General features: G+C 42.9%; 1 protein-coding gene across 28 annotated transcripts in view; it reads left to right on the forward strand.

Annotated features, from left to right (window-relative positions):
* Window positions 1-4958: 4958 nt before the first annotated feature.
* The window catches only part of LRCH3 (leucine rich repeats and calponin homology domain containing 3), a 104045-nt gene continuing 93310 nt past the window's right edge, over window positions 4959-15693 (forward strand). For all 28 annotated transcript variants that reach the window (XR_010155426.1, XR_010155428.1, XR_010155427.1 and 25 more), the window contains exon 1: window positions 4959-6467. Coding sequence is in view for 14 of the 28 variants with exons in the window: in XM_054682513.2 (XP_054538488.1) it covers window positions 6206-6467 (262 nt within the window). In the remaining 14 variants the exon portion in view is untranslated. The remainder of the gene's footprint in view (window positions 6468-15693) is intronic.

Below are 15693 nucleotides of genomic sequence, written 5' to 3' on the forward strand. Positions count from 1 at the left end.
TATTTTTTGAGCTCAGATCTTCTAATTCTTAATTGATAATAAACTGCTTTGGTGAATTAACACCCACAGAAAATAGTGGAATGGTGTGTGGTTTTCAAATACGTAAGAATTGGTAATAGCCATGCTTTAGCATTTTTAGCATGGTAAGTAAATCTATTCTACCAGTGATGGTTATACTTTATTACTTTGCTATTCAGGTTAGGTAGACCTGTTAGAAAAGTCCAGTGTTCCTAATCAGATATGCATTTTTTAAAAACAGGCATAAACCCTTCACCACAATTTTAATTACAGTCATCCCTCAGTATACACGGAGGATTGGTTTCAGGACCCTTGTATATACCCAACCCTGCGCAATACTGAAGTCCCACATCTGTGTAAACGAAAAGTTGGCCCACTGTGTACATGGATTTTGCATTCCAAGATGTTGTTTTGCTTCAAAACAATTTGCTTATAAGTAGACCCAGGTAATTCAAAGCCATGTTGTTGAAGGGCCAACTGTTTAAGCCAATCGTAAAATACTGTGTCTGAGGAAACAGGCCTCATTGCTCAGCAGTGAGTTTTTATTAGACTAGGTATGTATATCATTATTAATATTTTACTGTTAATAGCTTTGTAATTCACACAAAATATACGGGCCCAGAGTAATTTTTGTTGATTTATTTTTACTATAAGGAGATAAGAGAAAAAATAGCTCACTTGGCAGCACAGAAAATGAATACCATATTGGCAATATTAAAGCAGAAAATAATTCATTTCTGATCAGTAGTGCTTTCAGTTTTCATCAGAATTATTATTATTATTATTTTGCCACTGTGAAAAAGCAGTTAAGCATGTAAAACTTCCCTTTAGAGAGGGTTCTTTTTGGATAGATCAATTTGGAACTAGCTTCTTTTTTTTTTTTTAAATGATACTTCAGTAAACACAGCATTTACAACAAGAATTGTGGACTGTGGTGGACCATTAATAGGGTTTTAAAGATTTACTTAGAAATTGTAGACTTCTAATATCTTTTATTTCCCTCTCACCACAGTTTATTTTCTTTTTTCCTTTTTTTTTTTTTTTCTTTTTTTTGAGATGGAGTTTCACTCTTGTTGCCCAGGTTGGAGTGCAGTGGTGCGATCTCGGCTCACCCCAACCTCCGCCTCCCGGGTTCAAGCAATTCTCCTGCCTCAGCCTCCCGAGTGGCTGGGATTACAGGTGCCCACCACCACGCCCAGTTAATTTTGCATTTTTAGTAGAGACGGGGTTTCTCCATGTTGGTCAGGCTGGTCTCAAACTCCCGACTTCAGGTGATCTGCCTGCCTCGGCCTCCCAAAGTGCTGGGATTACAGGTGTGAGCCACCGCACCCAGCCTACAGCTTATTTTCTACCTATGTTTAACAGGAAGCTTGATAACACAAGCAAATGTGATGCCATTCTGGGACTGAAATGTCATCTTATGAGTGTATTCAGATGAGGTATACCAGTGTTTAAAGATTAGTTGGAAGTTATTCTCCTAGTGTGCATATTTAATTTCTACTTACTCCATTTCCCTTTAATGAGAAAAGAATCATATTGTCTGAATTTTCCTGTATAAAGTTTAAAAAAGTTAATTATTAGGACTTGTTTTTAAAGGAGTAAGCAATGGAAGGATCAAACATTTATTAAATATATTCAGCAAATATTTAAATGTATTCAGCAAGGAAGAGAATGGGATTCATACTGCTTTGAGTTTATAAAAGCGGAGTTTTTTTATTTTTTGAGATGGAATACTCTGTCACCCAGGCTGCAGTGCAGTGGCACAATCTCGGCTCACTGCAACCTCTGCCTCCCAGGATCCTTCCCGGGTTCAAGCAATTCTTGTCCCTCAGCCTCGTAAGTAGGTGGGATTACAAGCTTGAGCCACCACAGCCAACTAATTTTTGTGTTTTTAGTAGAAATGAGTTTTCACCATGTTGGCCAGGCTGGTCTCGAACTCCTACCCTCAGGAGATCTGCCTGCCTCAGCTTCCCAAAGTGCTGGGATTACAGGTGTGAGCCACCACGCCCGCCCTAAAAGTGGAGTCTTTTTTTTTTTTTTTTTTTTGGAGACAGCCTTGCTCTGTTGCCCAGGCTGGAGTGCAGTAGTGTTCTTGGCTCACTGCAGCCTCTGCCTCCCGGGTTCAAGCGATTTTCCTGTCTCAACCTTCCAAGTATCTGGGATTACAGGCACGTGCCACCACACCCAGCTAATTTTTGTACTAAGACGAGGTTTCACCGTATTGGCCAGTCTAGTCTCAAACTCCTGACCTCAGGTGATCTGCCCGCCTCTGACTCCCAAAGTGCTGGGATTACAGGCATGAGCTACGGAGCCGGCCTAGAAGTGGAGTCTTAGAAGGAGTGACCATGATATGTTTCTACTGAGTAGAAGGGGGAAGGGAGGACATAACCTTTGCATGATATAGTGAAATGCGGAGCTGGAAAGAACTATTAAGATTTGAGTGAAACTTCTGCCCCCTGTGTTGAATGAGTTAACTTTCAGTCTGTAAAATAAACAGGAAGAAGCTGGGAAGTACACTGTATCAATTGCTAACACTGAATAACCTGCGCTGCCTGTTTTTTCAGCTTCTGCTCCCAGACCACAGACCAGTGGTGGAAGAAGTTACAGATCCCTGTAAGCCACTTTGCTCCTGGCCTTTGTACAACTATCTTTCATCATTTCTTTTATTCATCATTAGACTCTTTGGTGAACTCCCCACAAAGACTCCATTTCCTATATCTCTTTCTCATAAGACGCTGTCACCGACTTTATGGAGATGACTGAGAGAGTGGGGTAAGAATTCCCTCATAGTCTACCTTTACTTTGTAGCTGAAGCCTCAACTCCTTAGAAGTCACAGCGTTAACTGCTCAATCTATCTTTCCTTCCATCCTTCCTTTACCTAGGACTTGTTCTCATGTAATAGTATATATAGCATCTTCAGTTTCCCCCATATGCACAGGTCTTTCTTTTGGCTTTTTAAATATCTACATATCTTTTTTCTTTTTATTTTTTGAGACAGAGTCTTGTTCTGTCGCCCAGGCTGGAGTGCAGTGGTGCGATCTCGGCTCACTGCAGCCTCCGCCTCCCGGGTTCAAGCAATTGTGCCTCAGACTCCCGAGTAGCTGGGATTACAGGTGCCTGCCACCATGCCTGGCTAGCTTTTATATTTTTAATAAAGCAGGGATCTACTGACTTGGGAACCCTGTTTTCCTTAAAAATTGTAATTCTTTCTTTTTTTTTCCCTAGATGGAGTTTCCCTCTTGTTGCCCAGGCTGGAGTGCAATGACATGATCTCGCCTCACTGCAACCTCCGCCTCCCGGGTTCAAGTGATTCTCCTGCCTCAGCCTCCTGAGTAGCTGGGATTACAGGCGTGCACCACCACACCTGGCTAATTTTGTATTTTTAGTAGAGAGGGGGTTTCTCCATGTTGGTCAGGCTGGTCTCGAACTCCCGACCTCAGGTGATCCGCCCACCTCGGACTCCCAAAGTGCTAGGATTACAGGTGTGAGCCACCACACCCAGCCCAAAAATTGTAATTCTTTTTCCTTTCCTCATAACCTCTCGTGTGTGTACGTAATCTATTTTGGTTTCTACTGCTTTCCACTCATTTTTATTATTTTTTAAAATTATTTTTCATTTTTAGAGATGGGATGTCATTCTCTCCTAGGCTAGAGTGCAGTGGCACAATCATAGCTTGCTGCAGACTCAACTCCTGGCCTCAAGCAAACCTACCTCACCATCCCAAGTAGCTGGGACTACAGTCAGGCACCACCACGCCTAGCTAATTATTTTAAAAAATTTTAGAGACCAGAGGGTGGGAGGTGGGGTGCCCTCACTATGTTGCTCAGGCTGGTCTCGAACTCTTGGCCTCAAGCAATCCTCCCACCTTACCCTCCCAAGTAGCTGGGATTACAGGCACAAGCAAGGGTTGACTAATTTTTTAACTCCTAAAAATATACTCAGTCCTAGGATAGCATAGAGTTTAATATATTAAGGACCTTAAAATCTTGTTGAATATTCAAGCATCAATCTATAAGCTTGGTCAGTTCAGGGCTAGCATAGTATGTTGCTATTACAATGGGATGTATTCATACATATAGATAGGAATGAGGCCTATTACAGAGAACTTGACAGAATTTAGTGTAGATGTGGAAGGTAATAAGCAATCAGATGACAATGGTGCATTTGAAAAGGTACATCTGGCAACTAATTCTACAGCATTGTAGCATTAGTGTGGAGTATATGAATAGATAATCAGTCATCGTAGTTGAAATCTCCCTAAAAAGTAAAAAAACTGCCCTTAAATAGCTTAATATCTTTCGAAGAATAACAGTTTTAGGAAGCCCAGGATAACAAAAACCTATATATGCATTGGATAAATGTTATTTGCTGGGGATGACAAATACGTCACCTGCCATTGTGACCCACGCTCATAACATGTATGAGCTCATAACATATGTATGGTTATGTATCATGGAACTTGTTGCTGAAGTAACTAGAATGTATTGAGAGTTTATAGAACAGCTCTCTGGGCAGCTGTTACTAATCAACTTTGGCACTGGGATTAAACATTTTTATACCTTCTAGCATTTAGCAATTCATGCCAATTGAGGTGTCATTGAAGAGTTGGGGCTTGAATGAGAGGATCTCTCCATCCTTATTTTTCTTTTGCTCTCTGACACGAACTTTCTGATCTGTGGCCTTCGTATCCTCCACAATTTACCACTTTAAGTCGTATCTGGATGTGTTCATGCTGATCCATCTTCTAGTCTCACCTTCCAGTTTGTCCTACTTTATAATCCTTCAGGTTTAATTCAAAACCTAATTTATCCATGATATAGCTTTCTTTTCTCTGAACTCATAAGTAAGCCCCATCACTCTTAGCCCTTTTTTGTGGGCCTGTCTGGGTTCCATAATTAGATTGTGATCCTCTAGGAAAGGATTGTACCTGACAGCCTCTTCTATTTCCCATAGTAAAACTAGTTGATTAATTGTTGGTAAAATTTACATCATATAGCAGAAATGGCTTCTTCAGTAAAACAGACTGAAGAATATGCTAGAGACTGGCTGCAATATAAGTGAGGTCTAATTGGTTTTAAATGAAGTATTTTCCACTCTTTCATTACTTGAGTGGTTTCAATTTAGAGCATCTCTTCGGTTCTACCTTTAATTCCCACATTTAGATTACAGTGAGATCATTTTCTGTTCCTCAATTTTGGTTCCAGACCAACATTTTAGATTTTAATACTACTCTAATCTTGCTTTATCCAACAATAAAATCTTGCCAAAAGTACAAGTACTATTGAAGATATTTGTTGTATTTTCATTAAGAAAAGCTATTTTATAAAAGGGATGGATGATATAAAATAATACGTTTTTAATGAGAATTTTGAGCCCAATTAGCACGTTTGTTTCTTTGTTTTCTCTCCAGCAACCATAGTAAGTCCACCAAACCTTGATTTAGATCATCTGGTAATACAGTGAAGTTGGGAAACGGTTTAGGTCGTATCTCAGAGGGTCCGCTCCTCTCACCGTCCAAGTTTCTGCAGCAACAGTGTTAAGAAAGATTCCTTGCCGGGCGCGGTAGCTCACGCCTGTAATCCCAGCACTTTGGGAGGCAGAGGCGGGCGGATCACTTGAGGTCAGGAGATCGAGACCATCCTGGCCAACATGGTGAAACCCCGTCTCTACTAAAAATACAAAAATTAACCGGGTGTGGTGGTGCGTGCCTGTAATCCCAGCTACTCGGGAGGATGAGGCAGGAGAATAGCTTGAACCCAGGAAGCAGAGGTTGCAGTGAGCCGAGATCGCGCCACTGCACTCCAGCCTGGGCGACAGAGCGAGACTCTGTCTCAAAAAAAAAAAATTCTTAATTTAATGCTTAGTCGACTCCACTACTGAGGGAGCAAGGCGGAGAAGTTTTGATGCGGAGCGTTGCCTGAAAGATGTTTTTGTAGAGGCATTTTAGAAATGCCCCTGGGAGGTTAGAGTAGGGGGCTGCTCTGGATTTGTGAGGTCCGTTTTAATTTCCCTTGAAAAGCGCATCATGTGGGCGGGGGCAAGCGCCTGGCTGCGCCGGGGGGCACCACGGTGCTGCCCATCACGAGAACCGTCCGGGGTCGGTCCGTGAGCCCCTTTCTCCGCCCACCCAGCGGTCCGGCCGCGCATGCGCTGAGCTGGCGGGCCCGAGTGTTGTCGGCTGGGAAATGGCGGCCGCGGGCTTGGTCGCTGTGGCAGCGGCTGCCGAGTACTCTGGCACGGTAGCGTCGGGAGGTAACCTCCCTGGTGTTCACTGCGGCCCAAGCTCCGGGGCAGGCCCTGGTTTTGGCCCGGGCTCGTGGAGCCGCTCTCTCGATCGAGCCCTGGAGGAGGCGGCGGTCACTGGGGTGCTGAGCCTGAGCGGCCGGAAACTGAGGGAGTTTCCCCGGGGAGCGGCCAACCACGACCTGACGGACACCACCCGGGCGGGTGAGCGGGGCGGGGGGCGTCTCTGCCCGTCGGAGACCGGGCGCCGGGAGCCGCCCCGGCCGGGGGAGGCGGATGCGGGGGAGTTACAGCAGCTCGTCCCGTAGGCGCCGGGTCCGGACCCGGGTAACGGGGAGAAGCCGACGGCGCCAGCCCTCCGGGCCTGCGCCAGACCCAGAGCCTGGGGAGAGGCGGCGGGCGGCGGCATCTCTCGGGGAAGGGGGCCGGAGTGATTGATGGATGATTTTTTAGGCTTTCTGAGGAAAATCAGTTTCTGCCACGGCGGAGGTAGACCCTTGCCCCGCCCCGGTTTCTGCAGGCCCTTTCGGATTTGGGGTGCCGAATGGACCTGCTAAGACGGGAACGTTAGCGCGAGCTCTTCACAGATCAGAGTAGCAGGGGTGTCTGGACGAGCTGCATTGTCAGGAAGGGTCGGTCTCAGCCCTGGAGTTTTTTCGAAAGAACTGTTGGGGAGCGTGTGTTTAAAGTGGACCCGAAAGAAGTGTTGGGGTGTGTGTGTGTTTAAAGTGGACCCGAAAGAAGGGTTGGGGTGTGTGTGTTTAAAGTGAACCCCAAAGAAGTGCTGGGGTGTGTGTGAAGTGAACCCGAACGCTGGAACGTCTTTCTTCGCCTCCATCTAGTTGACTTACAAAATAAATACGCTTGTAGAAATAACTAGAGCCCACCTTCCGACTCCCATTAGTTTCCTCTTCCACTCCTCATGTCCTCCAAAAAAAAGTTGAAGCAAACTACTTAGAAAAGATAGTCTAACATATCTGTACTTGCTATTCCTTTTTAAAGCATTACTTCGTGTTATGTATGTTTTCGAACACAGGAAAGAGAATAAGAAAGTAGGTATTATTTGGCTTTCTTAGTTGTGGCGAACAGTGTCTGGTGCCCGAGTTGTTCATCATCATGTTTGCAGTGCCGTCATCACTGCTCACTGCAGCCTCGACCTCCCGGGCTCAGGTGATCCTCCCACCTCAGCCTCCTGAGTAGCTGGGACTACAGGCAGCCGCCACCACGCCCAGCTAATTATATATATATATATATATATATATATATATATAAATATAAATATATATAATATACATATAAATATTATATATAAAATATATATATTTTTTTTTCGAGACGGTATCTCGCTCTTGTCTCCCAGGCTGGAGTGGAATGACACAATCCCTGCTCATTGCAACCTCTGCCTCCCAGGCTCAGGTGATCCTCCCACCTCAGCCTCCGGAGTAGCTGGGACTACAGGCGCCCGCCACCACACCCGGCTAATTTTTGGATTTTTATTAGAGACGGGATTTCACCATGTTGGCCAGGCAGGTCTCGAACTCCTGACCTCAGGTGATTCGCCCGCCTCGGCCTCCCAAAGTGCTGGGATTACAGGCGTGAGCCACCGCGTCCGGCCAATATTTTGTATTTTTTTGTAGAGACGGGGTTTTGCTATGTTGCCCAGGCTGGTCTCCAACTCCTGGGCACAAGCTATCCGCCGACCTCGGCCTTACAAAGGTTGAGATTACAGGCGTGAGCCACTGCGGCTGGCAGTACTTGGTGTCTTATTTTATTTTAAAATCTTAGATTGAGCACATTTTCTGTGCTTTGCAGTCATTAAAAGTTTATAAGTATTACATATGATTCACTCATTTTGGAAAAATAAACAGAACTGTTAAACTAAAGAAGCTATTCTTTCCAAAGAAACTTTTGCTGTAGTTTAAAATAGAAGAAATTAAATGCCTGCTTATTTAATCTCTTTTTGGAAACAGTTGAACTGAATATTTTTTAGTGATTTAAAGTTTCTTGCTAAGGTAAATATGAGCAGCCACTTTCCTTTTGTGTGTGTTCTGGTAGACGGCATGTAAAATTATCATTCACACCCCAAATTTCCTGCTTCTGTTTAGGAGATGGCTATATGGTATAGTGATTTCATATTGGTGTGAGTCATTTCATTGTTACTACATCAAGCCTGAAGCTAAGGAACAAGTTGATTACAGGAGTCTGTCTAGCTTATTATCTCACCTGCTTTTCAGTAGTTCTAGGAGCACCGTGTTGAGTCCTTAAATATTTTATTGACTAAGAAAATCCAAGTGCATTTATGAAGAATAATAAGTAATACCAAAGAGGTTTTTCCTTACTGTGCTCTGAGTTTTTAAGTATGGTGTTGCCTACACTTTAATAGTTTTGTATAGAAACCACATTTTTTGTTGGTTGATTTTTCATCTGGTCAAAACGTGTAAAAAGAAAATAAAAAGATTACAAGGTATTTTATAAGCTATTAGACTAGATTCATTTCTAACATGTAGTAATATCACTTATGAAATATAAAAAAAAATCTTTGGCAGACCTTGCTCACTACCCAGTCTCTGAATTGTTTTAAACAGATAATTTAATGCCAATGACATCATTTATTGAGTGTTCACTATTTGTGATTCATTGTGTTAGATATTTTGAAATATACTGCCTTGTTAAATGCACACAATAATTTGTGGATTAAATACTATCCCCACTTTACATGTGAGGGATCACCTAGAGAAAGTCATATGGCTATTACCACTATATAGTATCAGTGGTAGGATTTTGGCCCAGGTTATAGCTATCACCACTATGTAGTATCAGTGGTAGGATTTTGGCCCAGGTTATAGCTATCACCACTATGTAGTATCACTGGTAGGATTTTGGCCCAGGTTACAGCTATCACCACTATGTAGTATCACTGGTAGGATTTTGGCCCAGGTTACAGCTATCACCACTATGTAGTATCACTGGTAGGATTTTGGCCCAGGTTCATCTAACTCTGTTCTTTCCACTGTACCATGCAACCTCTTCATATAGAAATAGGTGTTGCTGTTCCTGTTTTTACAGATGGTGGAAACCAGCATTTAGAGATGTTCACTAATTTGCTCAAAGATCTGTGGCTAAAGGACAGAGGAGAGGGTGTTAGCCAGGAGTTTAGTCTAGTTTGAGGTGACTCCAAAAGCCATAGTCTGTTTTTATGGCAGGTACTTTGATTAATTTGGGACCAACTTATGGTAGTTATTAGGTATGCTTAGACCTTATAGAAAATTTAAAGCCAAGTAAAATTAGTTGAATGCTAATATATAAAAGTTGCCCTTGTATACTGTTTTTTCATAATGTGTAGCATGTACATGGTAGAGCTGTTGTCCTTCAAATTCATATCCTAGGGAACAGCATATATTGCCCATATTTATAATTAGACATGATTTTGAACTTATTGGGAACGTTTTCTTGAGACTTTCTATGCTGTTTATTTTGAAAGGTTAATCTGGCTGGGCCCGGTGGCTCTCGCCTATAATCCCAGCACTTTGGGAGGCCAGGGCGGGCAGATCACCTGAGATCGGAAGTTCCAGACCAGCTTGGCTAACATGGTGAAACCCGGTCTCAACTAAAAATACAAAAATTAGCCAGGTGTGATGGCGGGTGCCTGTAATCCCAACTACTTGAGAGGCTGAGGCACGAGACTCACTTGAACCCAGGAGGCGGAGGTTGCAGTGAGCTGAGATTGTGCCACTGCACTCCAGCCTGGGTGACAGAGTAAGTGCTGTCTCAAAAAAAAAAAAAAAAGAAAAAAGAAAAATATTAATCTTTTGGAAAAGGGGAATATTTATTTGGGAATGGGTGACTTGATCCAGTGGACAAGGAAAGTCTTAGAAGACATCACAGAAGACTTCTTGAAGCAGAAAGGATATAACTTGGATTTGGGCAAGCAGAAACAAGAAGGAAAGCTATTTTAGGCAGTGGTGGACAGCACGCAAAAAATGTTAAGAGTATAAGGGACATCAGTTAATTTTGCCAGTCCATCATTCAGTCCCTTCTGGTAACAGTACTCCAATTTTCCTAGGGAACCACCCCTCTCAGTTATATGAACCCCACCCTGGCATAGGGTATGCCAGTGACTCAGGCCTAGCTAATGGTCAGTCAGTATATAGTCCATTGCTCTGACCATAGTGATGGTTCAGAGATGGGCCCATTTTGCAATCAGCACACATGAGTAACTGAATTTTTTGTTGAACTATTGAGAAAGAGGCATGCTTTGAGCCCTGGGGTTGCTGAGAGAATAGGATGTGAGCCTGGAAGTTACCAATAGGTGGGAAGCAGAGCCAAAAGATGGAAGTTCTGATGGCAGTGTTTGTACCTTTGGGTCAGCCACCATGCCTAAAGTCAGTGCTATCTCTGTACTTTCAAATTATGTGAGCTAATAAATTCTTCTTTCTGCTTAAGGTGAGTAAAAAAGTTTTTTTTGTTTTGTTTTGTTTTGTTTTTTTGTTTGTTTTTGAGATGGAGTCTCGCTCTGTCACCCAGGCTGGAGTGCAGTGGGATGATCTCGGCTCACTGCAACTTCTTTCTCCTGGGTTCAAGTGATTTTCCTGCCTCAGCCTCCTGAGTAGCTGGGACTACAGGCGCCCGCCACCACGCCTGGCTAATTTTTATATATTTAGTAGAGATGAGGTTTCACCATATTGGCCAGGCTGGTCTCAATCTCCTGACCTTGTGATCCGCCCGCCTTGGCCTCTCAAAGTGCTGGGATTACAGGTGTGACCCACCGCACCTGGCCAGAATTTTTTCATGATAAAAAGTTCCTGACTAATACAGTGAAACTGCCCATGATGATATTGTGGTGAGACAAATTTGGTCAAAATAAACTATTGGATTAGAGAATATAAGAGCTGCCTTTCATATATGAGGAAACTAGATAGCCAATAGCTTTAGAGGTCAGCATTCATTCAACAGACATTTATTGACTAAAGGACTTCGGCAGTTATCGGTGTATGAAGAGGACCAAGACACTCCCTGCCCTGACAGAACTCAAGGGATCTAATGGGGAGATAGACGGGTGGAAGGATTGTTTGAATTGTGCAATAATAGCACAACTACTATGTTTTAGGCATTATGCTGGGTAATGTAGAGGAAACAAAAATGAGGCCTTACGAATATTTTTAAATCTAGTAATCTGGTTGGGTAGCTGCATAACAGAAAGCTGTGAGGGAATGAAATCCTGGTACACTGAGATCATACTGGAAAATGAAAATGTACAAATGCTGATTGAATTTATTTAAAAAAGGACAGAAGGAGTCCAAGATAACTGTTAAACCTGTAAGACTAGAAAGATTGTAATGCTATTGCTTATAATAGTAGCTAACATTTATTGAGGTCTTAACATATTCCAGGTATTATGCTAAGCTGTGTGTGTGTGTGTGTGTGTCTATATATAACATGAACAAAAACAACCATAGTAAGTTGTAAATACTATTTTTGACCCCATTTTACATGTGAGAAAATTGAGGCTCAGGAGATTATATAATTTGATCAAGGTCTCCCAGCTAATAAGTGACAAAACTAGGATTCAATTTCTGATACATTTGACCCTAAAATTTGTGTTATTGATCAATAATTATACCAACAAGTTGGGTTCCTGTAATTTCTTTGGTTTGCCCAATATCTTTGAAGGGTTGGTAGCACATCTAGTGAATCATGTGGGACAAATAGAAACTAGAGCTTTAGAATGTAGAGTGACACTTTAGGAGGCTGAGGTGGGTGGATCACGAGATCAGGAGTTCAAGACCAGCCTGGCCAACATGGTGAAACCCTGTCTCTACTAAAAATACAAAAAATTAGCTGGGCATGGTAGCACACACCTGTAATCGCAGCACTTTTGGGGGCCGAGGTGGGCAGATCACCCGATGTCAGGAGTTCAAGACCAGCCTGGCCAACATGGTGAAACCCCATCTCTATTAAAAATACAAAAAATTAGCTGGGCGTGGTGTTGCATGGCTGTAATCGCAGCTACTTGGGAGGCTGAGGCAGGAGAATTTCTTGAACCCTGGAAGTGGAGGTTGCAGTGAGCTGAGATCACACCATTGCACTCCAGACTGGGCAACGAGCAAAACTCTGTCTCAAAAAAAAAAAAAAAAAAAAAAAAAGGATGTAGAGTGAAGTTAATTAAGGCTATGGAATAAATTCAAGAGAGTCATAGTGAGAGTTTATAAGATTCTTGGAGGAAGGACGTAGAGAATGGAAAAGGTAGGCACTGTCAACTCAGGGAGATACCAGCATTTTAAAAGGTGGAAAGAGGAATCAGTCTGGGAAAAAACAAAAACAGAAAAAAGATTCAGTAACTAGGCCTGTACTAGAATTCATAGAATCCTAAAACTAGGCCCGGGCGCAGTGGCTCATGCCTGTAATCCCAGCGCTTTGGGAGGCCGAGGCAGGTGGATCACCTGAAGTGAGGAGTTTGAGACCAGTCTGCCCAACACGGTGAAACCCCGTCTCTACTAAAAATACAAAAAATAGCTGGGTGCTGTTGGCAGGCGCCTATAATCCCAGCTACTCAGGAGACAGGCAGGGGAATCGCTTGTGCTGGAGAGGTGGAGGTTGCAGTGAGCTGAGATGGCGCCTCTGCACTCCAGCACGGGCAACAGAGCGAGACTCCGTCTCAAAAAAAAAAAAAAAAACCAGAAAAATCCTAAAACCAGAAGCAGAAGGAACCATAGTGACCTTCTAAGTTATTTCACAAATGAGAAGCAATCTGAAGCTGGGTGCAGTGGCTCACGCCTGTAACCCTAGCACTTTAACACTTTGGGAGGCTGAGGCGGGTGGATCACTTGAGCCCAGGAGATGGAGACCAGCCTGGGCAACATCGCAAACCTCGTCTCTTAAAAAAATACAAAAATTAGACAGTTGTGGTGGAATGCATCTGTAGTCCCAGCTACTTGGGAAGCTGAGGTGGGAGAATCGCTTGAGTCTGGGAGATTGAGAGGCTGCAGTGAGCGGAGGTCGTACCACTGCTCTCCAGTGTGGGCAACAGAGTGAGACCCTGTCTCAAAAATAAAATAAAATAAATAGATAAATAAATGAGAGAGAAGCAATCTCAGATTAAATGATATTCTTAAGGTTGTATAGTGAGCTGATACTGTTTTACACAAGGCAAATAAGAGTCATAGCTGAAGCTTGAAGAAAACTCTTGAATGAAATACAGAAAACGAGAAAGCAAAGACTCAGCATTGGGGTAAAGCCTACAGGTGAGAGCAGGATGCTGTGGGCAGGTGGACTACGATTACACACAGAAAAAGGAAACTGACATGTGGCGGTTGAGCCAAAGTAATGCAGTGTCATTGGAGCTATGAGAATTAAAATTTTCAAGAAATGAATACTTTCTAGGTAAGAAGAATGAGGACTGCTAAAATGCCATTTAATTTTCCAAGGAGGCAGTCTGTAACTCACAAAATTATCGTTTCATTAGTCTTGGAAATACGGACTACAGTACCAGGTCTTAATTTGAGATTGTGTTTTTCTTGGATCCTTGTTTATGTCTATTTTGTAACAGTCACAGTATATGCACTATGAATTTTTCTAGAACTGTGCTGTGTAGTATGGTAACAACTAGCCGTAAGTGGTTATTAAAATAGAAATTTAAAACTTGGTTCTTCATTTGCACTAGCCACATTTCAAGTGCTCAGTAGCCACATATGTCATTTTGGACAGCACCTTGGACCAACCTCCTCTCTGTCATACTGGACAGCACAGATAATAGAACTCTAACTCTCTCATCACTGCAGGAAGTTAGGTTAGACAGTATGTTAGACTCCCCTGAGATTGGTCTTAAAAGGGAAGGGGAGGTAGTAGGATGGTTTCTTTAGGGGAGGCGAGAAGATGAACCATAGAGGACCACTGAACCAGTTTTGAGAGTACGGGAGTGGCAGCAGTGCTGGGGCCAAGGAGTTCCCAGGTTCCAGTTCCTTTTACAGTGGCTATATTTGGGAGCTGGATGGTTAACGTTACTTCATATTATAACATCAAGTATGACTTTAAGTGGTGTGGTTATATACATGTTTCTTGTTCTTTCCAGTTCCTCTGTAAAATATCCCAGGTGCGCTTGGGAAAAATGTATGGTCAGTGTGGTAATTCACACAAAGGAATATTATTTTGAATTCCTGAAGCAGCCGGCAATATCAAATGCAGTGTGACTAATTTTAGAATCAAACTAGTAGTAAAAATGTAAAGCATTTCCTTATTCACTTTTAACTTTCTTCTTTGCTCTTCACAATTGCTAAATTTTTATTGTTTGAAGGAAGTCTTAAACCTTGGATTTAAACTGGTTTAACTGATTTCTTATTTAAAAACTGGGTAATAGATTTTCCCATTAAAAACAGGTTTTTGGCTAGGCGCGGTGGCTCATGCCTGTAATCCCAGCACTTTGTGAGGTCAAGGTGGGTGGATCACCTGAGATCAGGAGTTTGAGACCAACCTGACCAACATGGTGAAACCCCGTCTCTACTAAAAATACAAAAAATTAGCTGGCTGTGGTGGCACGCGCCTGTAATCCCAGCTTCAGCTACTCGGGAGGCTGAGGCAGGGGAATTGCTTATTCCGGGAGGCAGAGGTTGCAGTGAGCCGAGATCACGTCACTGCACTCCAGCCTGGGCAGCAGAGTGGGACTCCCTCTCAAAACAAAAACAAAAAACAAAAGAACAGGCCGGGTGCAGTGGCTCATGCCTGTAATCCCAGCACTTTGGGAGGCCGAGGCAGGTGGATCATGAGGTCAGGAGTTCAAGATGAGCCTGGCCATGATGGTGAAACCCTGTCTCTACTAAAACTACAAAAAAAAAAAAAAAAAAAAAAAAAAAAAAAAAATTAGCCAGACGTGCTGGCAGGTGTTTGTAATCCCAGCTACTCGGGAGGCTGAGGCAGGAGAATCACTTGAACCCCGGTGGTGGAGGTTGCAATGAGCCAAGATCACGCTGATCGCGCCACTATACTCCACTCCAGCCTAGGCGACAGAGTGAGACTCTGTCTCAAAAAAAAAAAAACCCCACAGTTTTTTAAAAATGATTTTCATATCATAGAGAGTGGGAAGGTAAGCCACAGTCTTCTTAAGATTTCCAATAAATGCAACAGATTAGATCCAGAATATTTAAGAATGTCTATACACAAGTAAGAAAAAGACAACCCAGGAGAAAACTGAGAAAACACTTGAACTAGTACTTTACTAAAGAGGAATTCCAAGTGGCCAATAAATATTTGAAAAGGTGCTGAACCTCATCAGTAATCAAGAGAATGAAAAATAAAACCACAGTGGGTACTACTTTACAAGTTGATGATTCCAAGTACTGGAAAGAACATGGAGCAGTGGAGACACTCATACGATGCTGTGGGAGCTTGTGGGAGTGTGAATTGGTGCCTCAACTTTGAAAATGCTCTGGAACGATCC

Source organism: Pan troglodytes, chromosome 2 (assembly GCF_028858775.2).
Source record: "Pan troglodytes isolate AG18354 chromosome 2, NHGRI_mPanTro3-v2.0_pri, whole genome shotgun sequence".
Taxonomy (NCBI): Eukaryota; Metazoa; Chordata; class Mammalia; order Primates; family Hominidae; genus Pan; species Pan troglodytes.